Source organism: Anthonomus grandis, chromosome 10, assembly GCF_022605725.1.
Source record: "Anthonomus grandis grandis chromosome 10, icAntGran1.3, whole genome shotgun sequence".
NCBI lineage: Eukaryota > Metazoa > Arthropoda > Insecta > Coleoptera > Curculionidae > Anthonomus > Anthonomus grandis.
The window spans coordinates 28,302,735-28,328,025 of NC_065555.1; the positions used below are offsets into that span (position 1 = coordinate 28,302,735).

General features: G+C 34.2%; 3 protein-coding genes across 5 annotated transcripts in view; 1 reads left to right on the plus strand and 2 right to left on the minus strand.

Moving 5' to 3' along the window:
- Positions 1-16,384, plus strand: part of LOC126741152 (PDZ domain-containing protein GIPC1) — a 91,557-nt gene extending 75,173 nt beyond the window's left edge. For all 3 annotated transcript variants that reach the window (XM_050447494.1, XM_050447495.1, XM_050447496.1), the window contains exons 3-6: positions 7,570-7,666; positions 9,479-9,612; positions 10,394-10,645; positions 15,806-16,384. In XM_050447494.1, the coding sequence (XP_050303451.1) occupies positions 7,570-7,666; positions 9,479-9,612; positions 10,394-10,645; positions 15,806-16,042 (720 nt within the window). In that variant the 3' untranslated portion in view covers positions 16,043-16,384. The remainder of the gene's footprint in view (positions 1-7,569; positions 7,667-9,478; positions 9,613-10,393; positions 10,646-15,805) is intronic.
- LOC126741151 (uncharacterized) lies at positions 4,001-6,981 on the minus strand. The gene is made up of 3 exons (XM_050447493.1): positions 6,790-6,981; positions 5,881-6,193; positions 4,001-5,062 (listed from the first exon to the last, which is right to left on the minus strand). Exons 1-3 carry the CDS (start codon positions 6,816-6,818, stop codon positions 4,241-4,243), a joined length of 1,164 nt encoding a protein of 387 aa, XP_050303450.1. The 5' UTR covers positions 6,819-6,981; the 3' UTR covers positions 4,001-4,240.
- Positions 16,385-22,931: 6,547 nt separating the features above from the next.
- LOC126741150 (enolase-like) overlaps positions 22,932-25,291 on the minus strand; it is a 59,831-nt gene continuing 57,471 nt past the window's right edge. Inside the window, exon 9 of the mRNA XM_050447492.1 lies at positions 22,932-23,451. Coding sequence (XP_050303449.1) covers positions 23,268-23,451 — 184 coding nt within the window. The 3' untranslated portion in view covers positions 22,932-23,267. The remainder of the gene's footprint in view (positions 23,452-25,291) is intronic.

Here is a 25,291-nt window from a genome sequence, read left to right on the forward strand (position 1 = left end):
AATAAAAGCATTCTTTTATTCGAGAGAAAAGAGTGGCTAAGGCTCTGAAAAATCAACAAATTCGACTTCATTTTTTAATCAAACAGAAAACAAAAAACATAAACTCTTTAATTCCTAATAACCAGTTCATTTCAGCGACTGTTTCTTTAAATCAGAATTTTAAGTGGTGGGTGAACAATACGTCACACTTACCTGTCAAAGTTATCAACCAAAAGAGTATCCACGGTGCTCACTAATTCAACGCTGAAAATCGGCTTATGTCTAGAAGCAGAAATAAATTCTTATCGATGATGATCTACGATATGAATGAAAAAAAGAACTACCTTATACACGACTTTTTTCTTGGGTTCCAAAATATACAACAGACAATCATTCATAAGCAAATTCAGCCAAACAGACAACAGCCACACTTTGTTGCCTTGATAGATCAAAATTGGAATATGACTGCAGCATAAAGTAATTTTGATCTACTAACTAAAGTACTAAACGAATATACTTTTTTTTTATTTTAAGGTCAAGATAAAAGCCTTGAGAGTGTTGATCGTTGTACCCTAACTAAAACAACTAACGATTGTATTAAATACACACCTGGCAGACTTAGTTCTTGGGTGCCGAAATCCCCATGCATTAACATGCAACAGAAATTCAGAGACAAAGCGTTTAGTTAACGATTCCCTGCTTGTGTTTGAGTGGAAAAATGCCTCTCAAGGGCAATTGAAGGGCTCAGTGCAAAAACCAGTCAACTCCATTTTGTAAAACTTGTGGGAAATTAAAAAAACTTTCCGAATTTTGTAAATTATTTTTTTTTTGTCTTTTAAATTTAATTTTAGTACAAACACGATTAATGCATTTTTCTAAATAAGAAATATATGTTATTTTCCGTAACAATAATTTGGAAAAAATTTGAAAGTTGAGGAGTTGGCTGTTTTTTGCCCCGAACATTTATACCTATACAATAAAACAAAAATATTGCAAACCAAGGGACATTTATTAACACAAAACGATGCTTATGAAAAGAGAAACATTTAACACAAGTATAGATGTAACTAAATAATTAAAGAAAATATTCAAATTCGACATCAGAGTCATTTTCATCGGACTCGTTTTGTCGAGGCTGAGGCGGTTCAATATTTGCGTTTCGGACTTGTTCATAATACCACATATGGACCCGAGGAACATACTTATCAGCTAAAGACATAACATTTTCAATTTTTTTTGGGTTTATAGGAAGTGGAAATGTAGTATACAACTTATTAGAAGGTAGAGATAACGCAATATTAGGTTTTTTTTATATTAAAAGATGCAAATATTGGAAAACCACTTGTTTCGCTGCATTGTATAATATTATTTCTTCCATATTTAAATAGACGATACTTCGATATTGTGAATTTTTGCTTTTGCTGGTTGGATACAGTTTTTTTTTTATATTTTTAAAATAGGTGGCAAAATCAAGAATCATATTTTGAATATTTTGAGTAACTTCAATAATATTAAATTTTTTGACGTCTTTTTAACTAGGTTCTGCCATTCTGATGGGAGATAAACTATTTCTTTTTTTCGTTTTTCTTTTTCGATTAGACCAAAACTTCTGTCACAAGGTAAGAAACTGTAACTGGGCTCCGGAAAATAATGAAATATTAAATTGACATTAGTTTTTGAAGTGTTGAGAAAGGTGTGAATGTATTGAACTAAAGTATGAAGAATTATTTGAAAATAAATAAATGGTGGTAATAGTATCTGAGATGTAGTTATTAAGATAAAAATGCAAAAAACTTATAACTTCATTACACCCCTTCTTAGCAGTTAGTTCGTCGTACATAAAGAATGTTGCTTGTTGTTTCTTAGTCGAATGAACCCAAAAGTTATACTGCCATAGCTGGCGCTTATAAAACACATCACCTGCAGGAATATGTGGCAATGGTAAATTTTTCTGAAAATCAAAGCATAAAACTTCAACAGAATTATCTTCTTGGGCATGTTTTGTAACCTCCTTTAATTTTGAGTAGAAAACTCCTGACTTCTGCAAATGTATCTTTTTTTAACATTCCAATTGAGATTTTTTTTCCTGGACCATTTTCTGCCAGAATTAAGTTCATAAGCTTATCACATGTTTGACATGTATCCGATCAGCGATGGCCAAAGCTAAAATTATGATCTAAATTAAATTTTCTGCTATAAAAATCATAGGAAACCTTTGGTTTAATATCCTTGAAATCTTTGCCTTCTTCCAGTTGCTTCCATTGTTCTGGCTCATATTTTTCCAAATAGAGTTTATACATTTTTGTAATGTTTAACTTTGGGGATAGAAAATACTTTTTTTCATTATCTTGTCTACTGTAGTGTGATTTTCTTCGAGGAAAACTGGAAATATGTTCATCTATTTGAACCAAAACTTCTTCAGGAATCCTATTTGGTCTATTAGGATGCTGACCACGTTTATCACTGGGAGACATAATATGACCCTCAGTTAGATTCTTAGCCACCCGGTGTAGTTCCCATGCGAATCTGAAACAATAAAAAATAATTTTGTTTTTTTGTTTATATCTGACTAAACTAAATATATATGCAAAATAAATAAAAAAAACAATAAACAATGATATTACCTTGAACTGGAAAGAATAAAAATGTTCTTTTCCTTCTCCTGTTGTTGGTCTTTTTCGTTGTACATTCGATACACTTATTAGGCCACCCAAATAAATATCCTGCTTGTTTTTATCTCCAATATCATAAAACTGCTTTATAATAAGGTCTTTTTCGTTTTGATTAAGCTTTTCAAAACAATTTTGCTTACATAAACAGCTAGATCCAGTCGTTTTTTTTTTGGATAACCTTTTTCATCCAATTAACATGCTCCTCTCCCCTAGCTTTTTTGTGTTTTATGTAATTTTTTTTCCACAAATGCTCGTATTTTATTCGTTTCTTGCCTTTCTTTTCAACAACTGCCTCATTTGGCTTTAAGCTGTTTATAGAGGCCAATTTAATTGTTTTCTTTTTTTTTTGTCGTCGATGGCTCGGGCCCGGAACATTAGGATCTGACGGCTCCCACTCACTACCCGAACTTGCAAACGGATCCTCTTCACTGCTTGGATCACTGCTCATTATTAAATCAATAAAAATCTATACAAGTCAAGTGTTTACTTTGATACGCAACACGTTTTCCTACGATGCCAAAACCAAACTGAACCCTAGTAATGTAATAATCTCTTTACCCCGGCTCCACACTTGCGTTATTCGCCCACGAATAATCGGTATTCGGAAAAAATACTGCATGTGTGGATAAAATATTCGTGTTCGTTGGTGAATATTTAGCATGTTCGCCCGAACACGAATGTTTTCCGTCTTGAGTCGGTAAATTAAATAGACATCAAAGGGTCCGAATATTCGTACGCTTATGTTCGTATTATCGTCCACACTTGCGCCTTCGATGTAAATAAGTTTTTAAGGTTATGTAGAAGAGAATTGCCGCAAATATTGTTGATGTGCTAATTTGAGTGCCTATATAATAGTTTTTGGTGCGGAATAGGCAATATGGAGTGGACAAACCAGGCAGTTATGACGTTTTTGGAAGGGTATCAAACAGAACCGTGTCTTTGGGATCCCCAGCATCCCGACCTCAGAAACAGAAATAAAGTAGCTGATGCCTGGCAAAAATTGCAGGAAAACTTAAATTTTACCTGCACATTAAACGATTTTTAAAAAAAGAAGGACTCGTTAATGGCATCATTTAGGATGTTACTTAATAAGAAAAAGAAATCCCTTAAATCTGGCATGGGTAGTGACGAGATTTTTAAGCCCAGTTGGTTCGCTTTTGATACCATGGAGAAGTTCCTTGCCCCAGTTTACCATTGCGTACCAACGACTGATACAGAGGTAAATAAATTAACAATATACCTATAGGGGGTAAATACATAATTATGTCATTTAGCTATTCGGTATATTTAAATGGTAGGTAGAGTACTTGATTAGGTATTCAAAACAAGTTTTTAATATGAAAACCGTGTAAATTTTAATTTTTATATTTATTATTACTCAAAATCAGAAGTTTAACGTGGATTATATTTAATTAATAAATACTAATTAAGGTACAGGGTGATTCATTATAAATGTTTACCCCTCCCAGGGTGTACCAGAAAAGAAAGTTAAGGGGGGTAAACATTTATAATGAATCACCCTGTACATAGGTATATTAGATGACAGCTAGGTACATTCTTTAAATAAGTAGTAATTAATTAACCCTGAACTAATTATATTTTTCTTGCCACTCTACCCTTCCGGAAGTCATAAAATGATTCGCATATTCATCTCTCACGTTTTGAGCACTTTGCGGTGATTTACGTGGAATTTTTTGTAGTGGTAGCAGTGAGGAAATATTTTCTGAATCGTTTCTCCATGAGCCGGGTCGGTAGTCCTTATCTTCCGTAAATGAATCAAAAGAGCCTTGTGGCGTGTACATAGGCCGTGAAGTTCTACTTTTACGTAAATAATTATGCAGATAGACACATGTCAAAGTTATTAAAGTTGCCCTACTTGGTTGCAATAACATCGGTTTTCTAAGAACTCTAAATACAGAGGCCATTATGCCAAATACATTTTCAACTATAATGCGCGCACGGGAGAGGCGATAATTGAAAATCCGTTGAAAAGACCCTTTCTTATGAATGCCAGGATAAGGTTTTAAAATTTTTGTGGTTAGTTCAAAAGCATCGTCAGCAAGAAAGACATAGGGTAAATCTTCATTTTTATATCCTGCAATTGGTACCGACTGTGGAATGGTTGCATTTGGTCCATAAATGTTTTCATATAATGTGCTGTTTCGAAAAACACCACCGTCGCTAATTCTTCCCTGGCAACCTACATCTGCATATATAAAATTGTAATTGCTGTCAACCAATGCCATGAGAACAATGCTAAAGCTGCCCTTGTAGTTGTAATATTCTGAATTAGTATTAAATGGGCATTGTACAATATGCTTCCCATCCATGACCCCTAAAAAGTGGGGAAACTGCCATCTAGTTTCAAAGTTAGAAGCTATTGCTAACCATTCTTGCTTTTCCTTGGGAATCTAAAACAGAAAGAGGAAAATATTTAGTATTTTTCTACAACATAGTCATCATTAATTGTAGATCCTTTCAACAGTAAATAAAGACCAGTTAGTCAAACAGTTGCTACAGATACAGAAGAGTCACAGGATATTGGTAATGATGATAATAACGCTAATAGCCAGACAGAAAAAGCAGTTGAAAAAATAGTGCAAGGTAATAAAACATTATTTAGTTTATTAATATTACCTTTTTCTATAGTATTTCTGTGTTTAAAATTGTTTTAATATACCTAAAATAATATTTTTCGCCTAGATGAAATCATACCTAATGCACGCAAGCCAGTAGGACCTAAAAGGAATGCAAAGTCGATTTGTTCTGATACAGAAACTGTTCGCGAAAAGCGTATGGATGAAGCCTTTAACATTCTTACAAATATTTCAGAAAAACGGCCGGATCCTCAAAAAGACGATTGTGAACTATATGGGCAACTACTGGCAAAAAAACTTCGTCGGTATAATGAAGATGAAAGATTGACAGAGATGAGAAATTGACACTATGTTGCTCAAAAGAAAGAGAAACAAATCTGTGCCGACTACACCAGTTCCAACACCATCTCCTGATGCTTTCAGCAATTATACTGACCTTACTACAGAATCATCGTCATCACTATCTTATACAAATACGCAAAATTCTCAAATTTTTCAAAATATTGGTAATTATTATGAAACCTTTAATGTAGATAATATTTAAAAACTTGTTTCATAATACTACTAACAGTAGGTATTAAAAATCTGATTTTCTTTTTTTTTTAGTGACTAAACTATTAAAATTTGTTTACCTTTATATTGTCTTTTAATGCTTCAATTATTGCACTGCACACCTCCGGCACAATTTCAGAAATTACTTGGGGAGATATTTTGAAGAGATAATGAAGACTTTGATAGCTATCTCCAGTCGCCAAAAACCGAAGAGTCACAGCTAAACGAATTTTTGCTGGAATTGCTTTTCGCCATTTAGTATCTCTTCTTGCGATACTTGGGCCAATTCTGTCAAGTAAATTGTTAAAATCTGATGAAGACATCCGGCAAAAATTTTCAAATTGATCAGAATGCTCCTGTTGTAAATCTGCAAGCATGTTGATTCCATCATACCTAAAATTAATTATGTTTTATTATACAGTGCTCATCAGGACATAAAAATGACAAAAATTAAGAAGTCGATAGTATATTTTTTATATTCTAACTTGAAAAATACTAATTATTTTAAATTTATACAGGGTATCCTAAATACCATATGCCACTATTACTATCTCCGAAACGGTAAGCGCCACAGTTGACCTTTTTCCCCCTTTAAGATCTTTTTGCAGTGTTGCAAAATTTCTATTACTTTCTGACTTGCAGAGTGATTTATGAAAAACGACAAAATTAAATAAACGTCAAAAATTAAATTTGCAGACACCATGTTGTAAAGCGGGAAAATTTTTTAAAAATTTTAATTGAAATTGGGCCTTTAAAAACCAATAGTTTTTGAAATATTCAACGAAATTAATTTTGGCGTTTTTCATAAATCACTCTGTAAGTCAGAAACTAATAAAAATTTTGCAAAACTGCAAAAAGATCTTCAATGAGCATAAAAAATGTCAACTTTTCTCTAATTTAACCTATGCCGTGGCACTTACCCTTTCGGAGATAGCAATAGTGGCACTTGGTATTTAGGACACCCTAATCAAAAATGCATTAGGTCCTACCTTTTTCTACTATGATGAAGGGAAACCATCCACCATCTTCTTTTCCTAGGTTTTTTTTCTTTTTCCTTAAATTATTATAGTAACACATAAAAAAGTAGGCAGCTGCAGCTATTGAATAATCATCCATCTTAAATAGCATGCGACGGTACAAAGCGAATATTTTCCGTATTTTAAACCTAAAATGCAATTATTCGGTCAAAAGACACATGTGTGGATGGACAGAAAAGTGAACATTCATACATAATTATTCGTTTCCAAATATTCGTCTAATTAGCGAATATTTGTATACGCAAGTGTGGAGCCGGGGTAAGTCAACTACTCATCGCACTCGCGGTGACGCGCGCGATCGGTTCACAACGGTTTTTGTGATCAACAATGCTGCCAAATTTTTCGGAGCAAGAATCAGTCAACTGCAGGACTTGACCGATTCTTGCAACCAAAAGGTACCTCAGCCAACTCCACATCCTATTTATTTTCGTTATTATACGTTGGACTTGACTGATTCTTGCAGCAAATAATGCAGAATAAGCGGACCTATAAATTGTGAATCTAGAAAAACGATTTTCATGATTTTCATTAAATATCGTACGATATTTAATAGAAGAGAAGTAGGAGAAACGTTATCGTTCTTTTCGTAACTTGTGACTTAGACTTATTATTGCAAGTTACTGCATGGATTTTCGCACCCAAGATCTTCACTGACAGCGCGTGTATATTCTGAACGTTTAAATGTTGAATTATTTTATTCATTTCATTTATATTATGCTATATTTCTTACAGATCATCTTTTGCACATTAAACACATACAAACCTGATATGAAGAAGCTTCTTGGTGGCCAAATAGGATTAGAAGATTTCATTTTTGCTCATAAAAAAGGTAGGTTTAAAATAAAATATTCTTTTCTAAAAACCGATAAGAAATATTGAAATCATGCTTACTAATCCTTAATACAATACATAACATAGTAATTTTTAGACCAAGCTTATTAAAAAGAGAATCTCTGTTATGGCTTAGTCTAGAGACAAAGCTAAAAGGTTTGGTTATTAGGTCAATTGGGTGAAAAGTGGTTGACTCTTAGTTCGGAAAATGACTTGGGCTTATAAAAATTTTAATTATTTACGAGCCAGTTTTATATGACTAGATCTTGAAACTATTCGTACATTATTTGGGTTCTCTAAGAGGAATCAGCACAGAAAAGTACCAGTAAGGTTAACACTCACGTATTGATTAAGAGAGAAACGAGCAGTGACCCTTAAGGCACTCATGAAGTAAAAAGGTATTTACTTAATTCAGTGTCCTCAATGGTAATGAACCTATCGTTCTGAAAGCCAGTGATTTAGAAACATAAAGAGATCCTCAAGGAAACCCTACTCTAGGGTTAAAATAAATATCTAAAGATCACAATATATGAAGTTAGAGGTATCTTAGACCAACTTAAAACAGAATAAAATAAGAGAGATATCTGCAGAAAAGAAGAGTCTGAATTAAAAGATCTTAGAAGTGGCAATAAAATGGATGATGGACCTCAAAACTTCTGAGAGTTAGGCTACAGAAAGATTAGCGAGCGGAAACTACATGCTATTGTCCAAAGATCCAACAGCCACCATAGAGGACAATGTTTATGAAGGTCTTGAAAGATATTGCACTATTCTATTTAATGTCATGCGTATAGCACATATAGTCAAACTAATAGCACCTCTACGAATTACCGAATTACGAATTCATAAGGTTCAGATGCCCTTTCAACCTATAACAAGTTGTGCAAATTTCTTTTAAATATTATTAAACCGGTGCAGAGGAATTGAAAATCCCTCGTCCAGAATTCTGTCCCAATAACATAGTTGTCAACTTCAATATGAAAAGTATGTACACCACTTACCTATAAAGAAATCTTGAAAGATAATGGAGCTGACAGAAATATGTTTCCGTGAGTCCTGCTTTCAAGTAAAAGATAGATTTTATGCTCAAGATGAAGATTTTCAATCTTTGTCTTCTATGGCATCAAATAACTACATAAAACTACAGGAACATGCAATCAGCTTCTCTCAAGGTAAACCCAACTTACGGCTTTCGGTATGCGGACATTATTTTCATCATCATTTAGGACACAAGCCAAGATATTCTGAACAAACACTGTTACACCACATCAATATCAGACTCTACATTACATTCACGATGGAGACCGTAAGAGATTCAAGCCCGCCCTTCCAAAACTATAATAGAACCATAAGATCATCGGTTTACAGTGAGTCTGTATAATCCAACAGACTTCTTACAATCCCATAGGTAAAAGGAACATCGGAAAAGATCAGAGGTATTAAAGAAAAATGCCATTTGGAGTAAAAACGAAAGAGTATAGGAACTAGGTTAGATTGAACAGAAGAAGTCTATAAATTAGGCGTAAGACAGCATGCTTGGTCAAAGAGGTACAATATTCATTGGACTGAAGCCAATATTCTCTGCAGCGAACAACACTGGAGAAAAGGCAATTCTTAGAAGCAAGTTGCTGCAAAATATGACGACCAAATTCACGCTTCACTTGAATTTACAACTTTTTAGTTTACGCTTCATAACTATTGTACTGCTGAAACTTCGTATCAAACCCTTTTTAAAATTTAAGATAATTAAATCAACCACTATTAAATTTGATCTGAGAATGCTTTGTATTAAAATAAAGAATTTTTTCAGGTACGCCTAAAGAAGTAGAACTAGTGAAAAGTGAAGATTCGCTAGGGCTTACAATAACTGATAATGGTGCGGGATACGCATTTATCAAAAGGATCAAAGAAGGTTCAGTTATTTCAAACATTCCTCATATTAAAGTAAGTAATTACTACTTTTATTAAGTCGCTCGTAGCATAGTTAGGGATCGCAGGTTTATCATGTTAGTTGTCTCCAAAAATTTCCCTGCGAGAGCTGGATTCAGATTGGAGATGTCCTCCTGTTTGATGTTAATTCTAGATTTCATTTAACTAACCCGCTGGGTTTGGAATAGCTCTAACCGGTAGAATCTGACCTTCGACTAAGCCAACTTCTGTTTAGCTTAGTGGTGTCCTTACATAATCTGATCAGGATGTTTCTCGCACAGCAGTGCATGCATCTTTGTCATACAGTCTTTTCTTTGAGAATAACAGTTCAGCAAACTATCCATGAACTGATCCGTCTAACGAAAACGTCCATTTTTATGGTAAAGATCATTATTTTTAGACTGCTCCTCCATCTGGCCGATCATCTGCATCCGAAAGAGCTCGATTGTTAAGAGGGAGATGTTCTATTTAGGATGTTACCCCAAGACAATTCGATGAGATACATTGTTACGTACATTAGTTGCTAAGCTAAGCATGTCTAATAGTCTAGCTTAGAAAGTATTCTATGAGAGGAAGAGCAACATTGTTTAAAAAAATGCTGCTATCGTAAAACCTATCTTAGGAACAAGTGTGACTATAAGAGCTCTCCCCATCTAATCTTATGCGCTGTTTCAGATAATTTTACATGAACTGGCCCTGGATTGAAAGAGGCTAAATGAGACTTCCAGCAACTCGTACTTACTATTGTTAATATGACATTTTTAGGTAATATACTAATAAGACTTTTAAATTTTAGGTTGGAGATCACATTGAACGACTCGACGGGCATAACATGGTAGGAAAACGACATTACGAAGTGGCTTCGGCGTTAAAGAACATTCCGGTAGGCGCAACGTTTACTATAAGACTCGTGGAACCGATGTCAAGTGGTTTTGGTCAAATAGCGCCGAAAGGAAGCACGCGTGGTGTACCTAAAAAGGCAGGATATGGTACTGGATACCAAACGTTAAGGTTCAAAGCGGGCGGACAGGCAGAGTTACAAGATCAGGTATTTTAATGCTGTAGAGTTTTTATCGTTCGTTTAAGTGTGAATTAAAATATGCGATGCACAAAAATAGTCAACTGATTTATTACAAACGTTTAAACTACTATATTTATTTATTTACGGTGTATTTATTTTGATTCAAAAGTTTGTATTTGAACTGGCCTCCTAGTGGCGAAGGCTTCTTATATTAGCTAGACCATTGTTGCGGAAGATTCGCTAACCTTTCACGTATTTTTAGAGGTCGTGCTACTAAAAAAAAATTACTATAGGTTACGAAAAATTTCTTTATTGTGCTAAAGTCAGTACTACATCCCACTTTTTCACATAACTTTCAAAAATTAGATCAGCAAGTAGACGCCCTTCAGATATGTTGCATTGATGTAAGTGACTTCTAAGGTTTTCAGCTGAGTTATCGTGAATATCGATCCTAATGGAAGCGATTTCTTTTCTATTATGGATCTTCAGTTGTTCAAAGTCAAATAAGGATGAAACTCCGTTCCGATCGATATTTGCAATATTTCAGGTGAAAAGTTGAGAACATCATTCCTACTGGAGTACATCAAAAGTCAAAAAAGTTTAAATCATTGATTGTCTTAGATACTAGAAACATAGTTTGGACACGTCACAATCACTATACAAAGCAATACATATATTTTGAATCACAAACACTCTCTTTGTATTCATGGCCCTATTCCATAATACTATGCAGTCACTCAATACACTAGACCAGCGTTACTCAAAATGTGCTCCGGCGAGCCCCGGTGCTCCGCGAAACCTCCGGTAAGGCTCCGCCAGCAGTCATAATAAATGAATGCATGTATTAAAGTGGACCCTATAAGAATAAAGTTACCTAAGATAAAAATAAACAACCAAAACGAAACGCCTACTTATAGGTGTTAGGTGTAGGTATATGGTACATACAGTGCATTTTTTTTTATCTCGGGTCATAGGCTTTTACGTGTAATATTTTCAACCCCATGTTAGAACCGATAGGATTGAAACTTGGAACAAGTGAAGTTTAAGTTAACAGACTTTAAGAAATCCCATTATTTTGCAAAAAAATTTGCGAGAAACCTATTTAAAATACGTTTTTCTGATGAAAAAGTTTGCTTTTTCTGCACCTCGTAACCTTTATTACCTTTACACTTCAAAGCAGGTAGACAAATATCTGACAGTGACTTCAAAATAATTTTTAAATTGCTCCATTGAAATTGTTCAAAAACTCTTTAAAATGTCTATTTACACTACGGAGGAACGTATTGAGATGGTATCAAACTACATTAGAGGAATGTCGGCGCAAGAAGTGGTAGATAATTTTGCCGTGTCTTATCCTAACCGTCCCGTCCCGTCTAGATCAACTGTACAACGGTTTCATGAAAAATTTATTACGATTGGATACATCGCCAGTTCTCACTTAAAACGAAAAAGAACTAAAACTGTAGTAGACGAAGAATTTAAAATGGAGGTATGCTTGGCCGTTGAAGAAAATCCAACAAATAGTCTTACTCAGTTTGCTGAAGTTACCGGAAAAAGTAGGAGTAGTTGCTATAAGGCAATCAGAAAAGAAAAATACAAATCTTTTAAAGTTAGAAATGTTCAAGAACTCTTGCCTAATGATTATTTTTTTAGAATGCAGTTTTGTGAACAGTGGATGAAACGAATTAACAACGACCCCACAATTACAAACAAAATACTATTTTCAGACGCAAGTACTTTCTGTACAAATGGTACAGTCAACAAACAAAATACTCGAATATGGGCGCGAGAAAATCCTCACGTCATCCAGGAAACGCATACCCAAACAAGACAGAAACTTAACGTGTGGGCAGGAATTCTTGGAGATCGAATAATTGAACCATTTTTCATAGAGGGTAGCCTTAATACTGCAAAATATTTAGAATTACTTGAGGTGCAGGTCATTCTCGCATTAGGAAACGCTGTTCAAAATGGCAGGATAATTTTTCAACATGATGGAGCCTCCGCTCATAGTACAGCGACTATTACCGAGTTTTTGAATGCCACGTTTCCAGGACGCTGGATTGGACGTTTTGGGCCATCTAAATGGCCGGCGCGAAGCCCCGATCTTTCGCCTTTAGATAACTTTTATTGGGGCTATCTATCATCGAAAGTGTTTGATATTGTTAGAGGCAGACCCAACAATATCGAAGAACTTCATAATAGAATTATCGAGGCTTCGCGTACCATTACTCCCCGGCAGCTCCTAAATGTTAAAAGACATTTCTACAACTGTCTGGGCTTCTGTTTGGCTCAATTTGGAGGTCACTTTGAACAATTTATTTGAAAGGTTTTATTTGTTTATTTTTGATTTTTGAAAATATATTTTTGAGATTTTGAGGAAATTATTTTGTGTCACTGTCAGATATTTGTCTACCTGCTTTGAAGTGTAAAGGTAATGAAGGTTACGAGGTGCAGAAAAAGCAAACTTTTTCATCAGAAAAACGTATTTTAAATAGGTTTCTCGCAAATTTTTTTGCAAAATAATGGGATTTTTTAAAGTCTGTTAACTTAAACTTCACTTGTTCCAAGTTTCAATCCTATCGATTAAATAGAACAGGTTCTGACATGGGGTTGAAAATATTACACGTAAAACCCTATGACCCGAGATAAAAAAAAATGCACTGTATACGAAAATTTAATATATGTATTATTAAGTAAATGCCCGACCTATTACATCGAAATGTTACAGCGTTACTAGTACACCACCATTCGCCCCCGGACTACAAGCAATCGAATGACCTCGGTTCGTCGCGCTGTTTCTCGTGCTCGTGCGTCGACGCGTACTTCGGAGAAAACCGTCTGGCTCTCCGAAGTTTCTGAGGAATTCGAGATGATTCGATGATTGCTGGTGTAATATAAAGGAGTATTGTTTGGCGCGGAGAATTTATTAATCAAGCAACGTACCGCAAACACTTACTCACACCGCACTCAGTATTTTATGTTCGCTTGCCTTGTTGTTGTTCGTAGTGGTTGTAAAATCTTGTATTTCGTGCGTCAAGAGATACTATTTGTCATAAAATTGACCAAATCAAATTAGTGTTAAAGAAGAATGGAGCGCTGGCCTAAAGGTGTTGCAAAAAAATGTGGTTCGCTTGGATGATGCGTCAAATTCAAATCAAGTTGATATGACGGTGTCAAGTAGTAAAACATCTAATGACACACTGAAGGTGAAAAAACGAAAGTATGACGAATCATACATTAATCTCGGGTTTGTTGATTCCAACGGCTCGCCTCTTTGTATGTTGTGCAGCAAACTCCTTTCTAATAGTTCGATGATACTTGCTAAGATGAGCCGACATTTAGAAACTGTACATCCCGACTTCAAAAACAAAAGTAAAGAATTTTTTTCTACGAAAAAAAGGACAATTATTAGGAAGCCAAAAAATTATGAGGTATGCGACCCAGACTGTGAATGAAAAGGCCACGGAGGCATAGTATTTGGTTAGTTACCGCATTGCCCAAGCAGGAGAAGTGCACACTATCGCTGAAAAGCTAATAAAACCATGTGTGGTAGACATAACAAAATGTATGCTCGACGAAAAATCTGTAAAACATCTTTCTACAGTGCCGCTTTCGAACGATACAGTTACGCGCCGAATTGGGGATATCGCAGCAAACATAAAACAAGAACTGGTTTCACGGCTTCAAAATACCAAATTCGTCTTTCAAATGGATGAGTCGACTGATGTTGTTGGACTGGCCACCTTGCTAGTAATTGTGCGATATCCATATAAACATTCACTCGAAGAAGACTTGCTTATGTGCTCATCGCTGCCTACTAACACAACCGGAGAAGAAATTTTTAACACGATTAACATATTTTTTGAAGAAAACCAACTCGATTGGAATGATTGCATTGATATTTGTACCGATGGAGCCAAGACAATGATAGGTAGAACAGCAGGAGCAATATCATGAATAAAAATGAAAGCGCCAAATTATAGTTCCAGCCACTGCATCCTGCATAGACAATCACTCGCGTTAAGAAAATGCCACCAAATCTAAAATTGGTTTTTGATGAGTCAGTAAAAATAATTAATTTTGTCAAGTCTCGTCCGCTACAATTCCGATTGTTCTCAATATTATATTAAGATTATGGTAGCGATCATAAAACACTTTTGCTCCATACTGAAGTGAGATGGTTGTCTCGGGGTAAAACTTTGACAAGGCTTTTTGAACTAAGAACAGAATTAGAAGCTTTTCTTACAGATATTCCTTTTAATTTAAAAGACCGTTTGTCCGATAAGAGCAGTTCAAGTTTAAGAGCAGTTCAGTTTAAGCAACAGTTTTCAATGCTAACAACAAAATAACTGCCTTTAAAAGAAAATTAGATTTTTGGACTACTTGTTTTGGTAAGAGAGAAATCGAAAGCTTTTCATTGCTACGTCAGTTCCTTAGTCACCATAGTCTGAGTGATACAGAATTGGTGCAATATGTCAATGATCTGCAAGGGACTTTTGAATCTTACTTTCCTGAAGAACATAATACAACGCTGAAAATAAACTCATGGATTCAAAATCCTTTTTTATCTAAATTGTAGAAGCCTGAAAATATGTCAAATCAGATCTATGAATCATTTCTAGAAATACATCGGATACAAGCATGGAATCATTATTCAAAACAATTTCACTAAATAATTTTTGGTGCAGGGTTCGTGATGAATATCCACAATTTGCCACAGAAGCTTTGAATATTCCTCTGCCGTTCCCAACAACGTATTTGTGTGAAACGGGATTTTCAGCATATACAGCTACAAAAACAAAATACCGCAATAGACTGGATGCCGAACCAGACATGAGAATTCAACTTTCTTCTATCAAGCCTTACATTACCCAGTTGATGAGGAATAAAAAACAATTACATGCCTCGCATTAAATGAACTTAGTGTTATCATTTGCTTACTAACTCATTACTTACTGTATCTATCTTTTTTTGTATGATTATCAATAAACAATTCACATATGCTTGCTGCTTTTGCTTTTAGTTTAGAGTTTAGGGTTCCGTTAAAAATTTAGTTTTTTAAAAGGGTTCCGTCACGAAAAAAGTTTGAACACTGCCCTAGATTATAAAATGTTTTATATATTCCTGACTGCTACATATTTATTTAAGTAATACAAGATATATTAATTTATCTTTTATTTACAGGACGACTCGATGGACCTCGGAATCGACAAAATCAACAGCGTATTAGAATCCTTTATGGGAATCAACGACGCGGAGCTCGCAACTCAAATTTGGGAGCTAAGCGAAGGCAAAAAGAACTCGATGGAGTTTGCGGATGCAATTGACGACTCGGATTTGGCAGCTTTTGAATTCACTGACGAACTGATCATTGAACTATGGGGATGTGTTACAGATGCCAGACAAAGGCGATATAAATAAACTTGAGTTACTTTAGAATTAAAACGGTTGATAAGTGAACAAACGACGATGATTTAAATCGGCCTTAAGTTTTTCTTTTATTCTCTTGTTGATGATATGATTACAGGATACAATAAATTAGCATTTAAATAATGAAATCACTGTCATTTCTTACATGTTTTTGTTATGTATAGGTTTAAAAAACACAAACATATTATTTAATTAAAAAGATTATAGATTATTATAAGTTTGTAAAATATTAAAATTTAGTATTATTTTTAAACATAAAAATTAGCTTTAAGTTTTAAAACTTATACTTCTTAAGAAAATATATATGTAAGTTAATAATATGATTAAAAGTTATATTACTCGCTTTCGTTATACAAACACTTCTTGGTTCTACTATCCTAATATTGAAATAATAATATTCTACATTAATATTATTTGCGATTAAAAAAAATCATAAGACGACTTATAAGGATAATTTATAGTGCATCCGTAAAGTAGCGGATAAATTCAATAAATATGAAATGGATCGTTTCTGAAAAAATGCCCGAACCCGTCGATTTTAATATTTGGTTTAGGTTTTTTCTACGTTTTTCGACGTCATCAATATATATTTTTTTAAATCGAAACCACCATTTGTTAATACAGAATCAGAAAGAATGCATTTTTTACAAAGGATATGGTACAAATGAATAGTGGTTACATAAGCAATTTTGAACGAAAAATGATAATAAAATGTAAAATTAAAGAAATACCTATCTAAATTAAACGTTCGAATTGAGTACCGTTAACAACCTGACAATAATCAAGGCGATTTAAAAATTCTTTTTGAACGTTGTCAATGACATCTGGAGTAATATTTCTAATTTCCTGGCGTATTTGTTCTTTTAAATCTTCTAAACTCGCCGGTTTAGTGACATACACTTTACTTTTTAAGTATCCCGATAAAAAGTAATCGAGGGGAGTTAAATCTGGCGATCTGGGTGACAATTCAATGAACCCTCGTCTACCTATCCAACGATTTGGAATAACTATTGAACCCCGACCAGCTTTTTGAGTATCCCAAAGATGCCCAAATTCATGAAACTTTGCTTCAACTCCGCTTACCATGCTTTGGCTAATAGGCGACCGATCAGGGTGACTTGCATTAAACAACTGAACCACCTTCTTTTGAGTACGCAACATATCTCCGAAACCGGTCATGCACTAGATTTCGATTCTTTCACGTTCGGTTACTTTTCTCAGATTTCATACAATAACAGGCGGTCATCAAGTGTAGTTACTAATAAAGCGCAGGATGCTTTCGCCTCTCAAAAAGAATAAACACCACATGCAAATGTAAAAATACTCCAAATAGTTGCACCAAAATACATTCACTTTTTGACACTGACAGTAACAACTAAAAAACCAAAATACCAACATTTAATTTAGATAGGTATTTCTTTAATTTTACATTTTATCATAATTTTTCGTTCAAATTTGCTTATGTAACCACTATTCATTTGTACCATATCCTTTATAGAAAAATGCGTTCTTTCTGATTCTGCATTGAAAAATGGTGGTTTCTATTTAAAAAACATATTGATGCCGTTATATCTTTTTTTTTAGTCACCTTGTATATTTAATTTTCGCGGAGAAAAACCTTAACGCCTATATTAAAATCGACAGGTTCCGGCATTGCACACCGGTTGACTTTTTGCCAATGGCTTTTGAAAAGTAACAAGCCTGATTTTTTTAAATATTGTTTTCAGATCAGGCATGTTTTATGCGCGATGGTTACCTCAATACCAGAAACAGGCATATTTGGCATGATGAAAATTCACACGCTGTAGCCCCTAAGAGACACCAACGACAATTTTTGGGTAAACATCTCGGTTTGAATGCAGATATTTGCCGCCATTCTAGAAAGTACTTTGCATCGATTATTGCGAAAGATCCCTACAAACCTTACAAATCACATGCTGTTTCAACATGACGAGGCACCTCCACATTTTGGCTGCAAACGTGTGTTGCTATTTAAATCAGCGATTTCCCCAACAATAAATTGGAAGAGGGCCCGTTGCCTGGCTCGCACGTTCTCCTGATCTGGGCTGGGATTCTAAAATCACGACTCGACACGATTACTCGATATGACTGATTCTAAATAAAATTTTCAATCGTGAGTGTCTTGCGGATTGCCTAGTTTTTAACGATTTGTCGACGACACGCTTGGGTATATCGTCTACACCAGACGATATAGCTTCTTCCTTTTTTAATACGTGCATAATGTAACAGCATCCCTTTTTAAACGTATTTGTTTCATTTATTGTTCACCAATAGTCATACCAGGCATATTATCTATGATACCAGGTTTTCATTAGTATATCAAGAAGCTTTCTTAAACACAACAACTAATAAATTTAATTCGACCCTATTTTCCACAACCTTCTGTTAATAATAGAGGCAGTTTGTGTACATTCAGTTTTTGTACATTCATTATTTTTTCAAATATAAGAGATTAGTGAAATTATTAAATTAACATTTATAGAGAGATCCAATTTCCCTGGTGTTCTAGGTCCTATTGATTGCACACATGTTGCCATATTAAAACCAAAAGTGGATGAACACAACAAGTTTTTGTGATTTTCCATGAATTCAATTATGATTTTCCAATGGATAGTAGTGGTTTTAAACGACAATTTTTTTATTTTATAGAAATAATATGGCATATATTTAAATAAAAACACACGGAGGCAAAAAAATTAACAAAATAAATATAAATTCTTAGTGTTTACCAATAGAAAAGACAATTGACGTTTCCATCTGTCAAATATTAGGGAAAATAACAAATATATACCAAGAAACCTAAATCAAATCAAATAAAACGAGTTTAGCCGACGATTGAAATTTAGAATCACCCTTGTCGTCACGACCGAGTCGCGATCGAATTCGAAGTCGTGATCGTATCAAGATCGAGTCGTGATTTTAGAATCCCAGCCCTGAATCCTGGGCTGGGATTCTAAAATCACGATTCGACACGATTACTCGATATGACTGATTCTAAATAAAATTTTCAATCGTGAGTGTCTTGCGGATTGCCTAGTTTTTAACGATTTGTCGACGACACGCTTGGGTATATCGTATACACCAGACGATATAGCTTCTTCCTTTTTTAATACGTGCATAATGTAACAGCATCCTTTTTTAAACGTATTTGTTTCATTAATTGTTTACCAATAGTCATACCAGGCATTTTTAGTTATTATACATATTATCTATGATACCAGGTTTTCATTAGTATATCAAGAAGCTTTCTTAAACACAACAACAAATAGATTTAATTCGACCCTATTGTCCACAACCTTCTGTTAATAATAGAGGCAGAGGAAATAGAGTTAGCATTGAATGGGCAGTTTTAGTACATATATCAAGATTTTATGCCACATATTGTTACCAAAGAAGCATTGGACAAGATTTTAAATTAGCGAAACTACTACAAGTCATTGGATCCATAAAATTACTGAAATTATTGACAATCACCTTGCTGACCGATTCATTAATTTTTCAAATATAAGAGATTAGAGAAATTATTAAATTAACATTTATAGAGAGATCCAACTTCCCTGGTGTTCTAGGTCCTATTGATTGCACACATGTTGCCATATTAAAACGTTTAAACATACCAAAAGTGGATGAACACAACAAGTTTTTGTGGTTTTCCATGAATTTAATTATGATTTTCCAATGGATAGTGATGGTTTTAAACGACAATTTTTTATTTTAAAGAAATAATATATTTAAATAAAAAAACACGAAGGCGAAAAAAATTAACAAAATAAATGAAAACTCTTGTGTTTATCAATAGAAAAGATAATTGACGCTTCCATCTGTCAAATATTAGGGAAAATAACAAATATATCCCAAGAAACCTAAATCAAATCGAATAAAACGAGTTTAGCCGACGATTGAAATTTAGAATCACCCTTGTCGTCACGACTGGGTCGCGATCGAATTCGAAGTCGTGATCGTATCGAGATCGAGTCGTGATTTTAGAATCCCAGCCCTGAATTTTATTCTTTGGGGTTCTCTGAAAAGTTTGGCATACAAAACATCTATTCTTAATGATTCTTAAGATCTGCTACCTAAGGATAATGGCTGGCTATACCCATGTAGAAGCTATTCCCGAAATGTTCCAAAGAGTTTGCTCCTCAATGACCCAACGGTGCAATCTTTGCATTAAAGCAAATGGTCGGTATTTTGAGCAACAATAATTAATTTGTTAATAAACGAAATAATTCTTAAACTGAGCTGCAAACAGCTTAGAACATTGAAAGACTTGCAATAGTAAACTACAACTTTTTTTGAGTTCAACATGTGCACATCAGGGGCAACCAAGGGGGGTATTTTGTTTACAAACATGTTCAGCGATTCTCTGTTGTTACAAAAATGTTGAAAAGAGGAAATTTTCAGCTATACAGGGTGACCACGGTAACTTTTGCAAAAATTGTAGGGTAGGTAGGGACGCCATAGGTAAGTATTTTGATTAGGAACCCATGTCCGGAGCAGCCCCCATTCTAATGCCCCCATGCTAATAATGTTAATTTAACTTATTGGTATTAGATTTTGGATTAAAAATAAAAATTAGAAATAGGTATATCTTATTTTAAGCGCGAAAATAACATCTTCTAAACAAACAAAAATTATTAACATTCTTATTCCTAAAACCACTTCCAAAAAATTTCGAATGGCAACACCGCAAGCAAAAGCTGATGTTATCTCGTCAAACGGCTTTGTGTTTACGTTCAACATTTGTGAAGTTCTGTTTTTTCTTTAGTTTTTGGTTGAAAAAGAACGCATTTGAGTTTTTTTGTGAACTGTTACGATGGTAAAAACTTGTGGTAAAACCGTTTGTGCCGCACCAAGGAAAAAAGGCGATTTAAGTCAACCTTTTCACAAGTAAATACCAATACTGTCATAACATCATATCAAGGGAGAAACGCCATCATAAATGTAGAATAATAAAAACTTTCTAAGAAATTATAATTATAATAATTATAAAATATTTAATTTACATAACATGCTTTTTATTAGATAGAATACCTATATACTCTTACTACTCTAATAAGGTACGATAGAAAAACGTATAAAGAGTTTATAAACGATAATATTGTTTAAAATTTAAAGCATAATCTATTATTAATAAATATTTGTCATCTAATTACTTTTTGACGACGTCACTGATAAAGATTTCTATAATATAAGTTATAGTGTATTCAACTGTGCGTTCGAACGGCGTTGCGATATTCTCAAATATATGTAATCTGCATTCATTTTACTTTGAATATTGACTCCTTTATAGTTATTATGATATGTCATTAAAGAAAATGCTTTATATTTTATTAGGAACAGTAGTATTGTTTTGTGCCTGTCAAAATATTCCACGGCAATACATTTTAGCCTTTCAATGTTCTGACGCAAACAGCGATTCAATTAATTATCAAAATAATAGTATCTAAAAGTTGTTATGCTTTTTTTTAGATAAACACATCCAGCTTTAATGCAGCAAAAAGAGACGGAGGTAGAGTAAAAGCATTTGCTACACTTTATTCATACGACTCATTGTTTGGTGATTTTATCTTATCTGAGTATATTAACTCGAAAAACTTAAATAGAAAAGATGCTTTAACTAATATCTTTTTAGAATTTTTTGACTGGCAGCAGCTGAATTCGATATATAATTTTCACGGGCGGTTACTAGATTTCGTTATTTCTCCAACTCTTGAGTTTTGTTCCATTGAAAAATGCCACAGTTTTTTGTTAATGAAGGATATCTTTCATCCCTCACTTCTTATACAATTTAAAACCACTTCTAACAAACAATTTCACCATCATCTTAAAGTAGAAAATGTCTTCTATAATTTTAAAAGAATATTGTGTCGATATTGTCACGAAATTCGGGAACACACTTTTATTGTCAACGTCAAAAACACTAACCTAACTCGCCTGGACTGTCGTTTAATTGTCTCCAAGGTAAAAACTGACTAAACAATTAAAACTGAATGAAATATCACGAAGCGCGTCATTTTTAAAACCCGATGGAACAGTTTCGAAATATTTAGAATTATCTTCATTGTTTTTGCTGAAAGAGACCAATAATTTTAGGAGAATACTGACAGTCAAAGCAAGCAAGTATACAAATTCTAGAAAATTAAAACTACAGGGATTTACAATAACATAACCTAAATTGGGGCCAAAATGGGGCTCTCGAACAAGATGAACTACTTAAAAACTAAACACTATAGATAAAAATAATAAACCAAACGTAAGTAGAACCCTAAAGAAACCCTACGAATCAACTTTAACTACAGAATACTAATAAAATTGTACAAAAACTAGGAGAATAATTAACGTATTTAAATTTTTGTAATAATATTTATGGATGATTGTCGCGGTTTCGAGAACAATTAATCCATATAAAGTTAAAATGCCTTGGTTTTTAAACTAGGGCTTACAGTGTTCCATACTGGCTGCGCCGCAAATGTATCGTATAGCTCTTTTCTGCAACACCAAAAGTGACTCCATGAGGCATGACCAGAAAACCCCCAAAACAAAGACCATATCTCAACCTTGACTCTATTAAGGCATAGTACAGATTTTGCCATTACACATCCTAACTCAATGGCTGTAATTCTAACAGAGAAACATCCGGATGATACCTTCATTGAAAGATTTATAACTCAAATCAGTATCAACCATAACTCCTAAGAATGCAGTCTCAGGCAGATAGGTTTATAGCTTTCCCACAGTCGATCGATGTGGTTTTTGAAGACTCGCCCTGTATAATTTCATAGTCGTGTTCTGCAGAAACATGTATATAACCGTATTAAGGAATGCAATAAAAAATTAAATAAAACCATAAAAAAAATAGGAGCAACCACTTTATTTTATAATAATATAATGCTCGCATCGAATTTTAATAAATATATAATAAATTTAAAGTATGGAATAAATAATAATTGTTTGGTCTTAAACAATTTTTACAGCTACATTTAGTCACATTCACATAAATTGCAATGAAACACTAAAAATCCAACCGGCCAATAAAATCAGTTGCCGGTGGTATCCATTTAAAATCTGCTTCAAAACATTTAAAATGTTTTGCCAGAGCGTAATTCTCGTAAACACTAACATATTGGATTTAAAGTGGTTTTTAACACACATGACCACGTTCTCAAATATAGAAATGACTCGCACTTTGGTTTTATTGTGGTTTCCTGAAAGATTTTCCAGCGTATTTGGCGGCCGATCCCAGTTCTTCCTCGATGCGAAGGATTTGGTTGTATTTTGCAAGACGTTCAGATCTGCAGGGTGCGCCAGTTTTGATTTGACCAGTGGATAGACCAACTACCAGGTCGGCAATAAAGGTATCTTCAGTTTCGCCGGATCTGGAATTTAAATTTACGATGAGTTTTAATATAATTTATCTCCTCTCTTAGTAGAGTTTAGAAACGATTCTATCATGTCATTTCGTTTGATGATATTATCCTGAAGTGGGTGTTTGTGATTGTGCAGAAAGAGTGAAGTATATAAAATATTTAGGTATCTACATAGGCGAATGCTTAAAATGAACCAAACATTTGGAGTATGGCACTACAAAAATAAACAAAGTTATACAGGGTGTCCCGAAAGTATTGGGACATAGAACAACAGTAGATTCCTTACTTCAAAATAATATGATTGAGGTCAACTTGCCTTATCGTAACAAAATAATTTCCTTTTTTAATATTACATAAAAAATGTATACCTTATTAAGGTCGCTAGGAGTAATAATTTTCGAAATAATCGCACTTTTAGGTTTTCATAGTATGTGAAAGACTTAAATTTACTAAATTTTTAGCAATGCAATCCTAAATAAAATAAAAGTAATACCTAATTTTATTTTATGTAAAATTAGAATAGTTGAGTCAAATTTTCCCAAGTGGGCCACTCAAAAGTGAGTTTTGGATTTCCATGTACCTTTCAATTTCAAATGATAGTTCAAGGGACGAAAAATGATGCCTTAAAGTTGCAAAATACACACATCAAAATGGTCTAGGGAACACATACAAATATGTTTATATTTTTGAAAAGATTGGAAAAAAGTTAATTATTGCAATTTTTTTACATTATTCGAATAAAATAACAATATAATTATTAACTTTTTTTTGTAGATTATAATTAACTCATAATTTAGGGCCCAAATAAAAATAAAGAACAAAATCCCATTTATTACCGTTTATTAAAAAAAATTATAAAAATAAAAATTTACCAAATACAAATTAAACTAGTAGCCAGATGGTCCACCTTTATTATTAATAACACTTTGGCATCGCCTAGGCATACTTAAAATTAAATTATTAATTAATTCTTGGGGCAACTCCTCCCAAACATGTGTCACAGCAAGACGAAGCTCCAGAGCGCTTTGAAAAAAGTCAAATCGTTGAAGAAGTTGCCTTTTTTACCAATCCCAAACATGCTCAATTGGATTAAGGTCCGGTGAGGTAGAGGGCCAGGCTAGAAGATTTGTATGTTTGAAGAGCGATTCGTACAAGCCGTGCTCGATGTGGTGGGGCATTATCTTGTTGCAACAACGAATTTGGGCCCATTTCGCGTAAATATGGAACAATTACAGGCAGTAGTATATTATCCCTATAACTTATTCCAGTCATTGTATTTTCCACAAAAATGAGGCTCGTTTTTCCGTCAAGTCTAATGCCACCCCAAAACATTAGTGATCCACCACGTTGCCTTACTACTTCCCGGGCATGACGCAAACGACTTTCATTTCCTTCCTCTCTCCAGACACGAATTCTACCAGAATCAGGATAACACGAAAATCGAGACTAATCCGTAAAAAGAACTGTGGCCCATCTTTCTTGATTCCAATTAACATGTTCTTGGCACCACGTTAATCTTGCACCTCGATTTCCTAAAGTTAACCGAGGAACCCTTAGGGGTCTTCTGGCATGAAGTCCTCTCATGCAAACGGTTTCTAATAGTTTGACCTGAAACCTCGACGTTATGCACTTGTGAGAGCTGCTGAACCAAAACAGAGGCTGTTACCGTGGGATTTCTTTGAGCTTGCAAAGTTATAAAACGGTCTTGGGCAGGTGTGGTAACTCGCGAAGGGCCTTGATGCCGTTCTCTAACATCATTTGTCTCTCTATATCTTGTCCACAAACGGTTAATTACACTGGGAGATGTATCCAAAGCTCTTGCAACGTCTCTTTGACTTGTTTCTGCCTC

Bases quoted from the DNA above. Each gene is read 5' to 3' on its own strand.
- LOC126741151 (XM_050447493.1), bottom strand. From the start codon at position 6,818: ATGGTTTCCCTTCATCATAGTAGAAAAAG. The intron at 6,194-6,789 runs GTAGGACCTAAT...AATTAATTTTAG, and splicing joins CTTCATCATAGTAGAAAAAG to GTATGATGGAATCAACATGC. The intron at 5,063-5,880 runs GTAAACAAATTT...TTTCTGTTTTAG, and splicing joins CATTAAAAGACAATATAAAG to ATTCCCAAGGAAAAGCAAGA.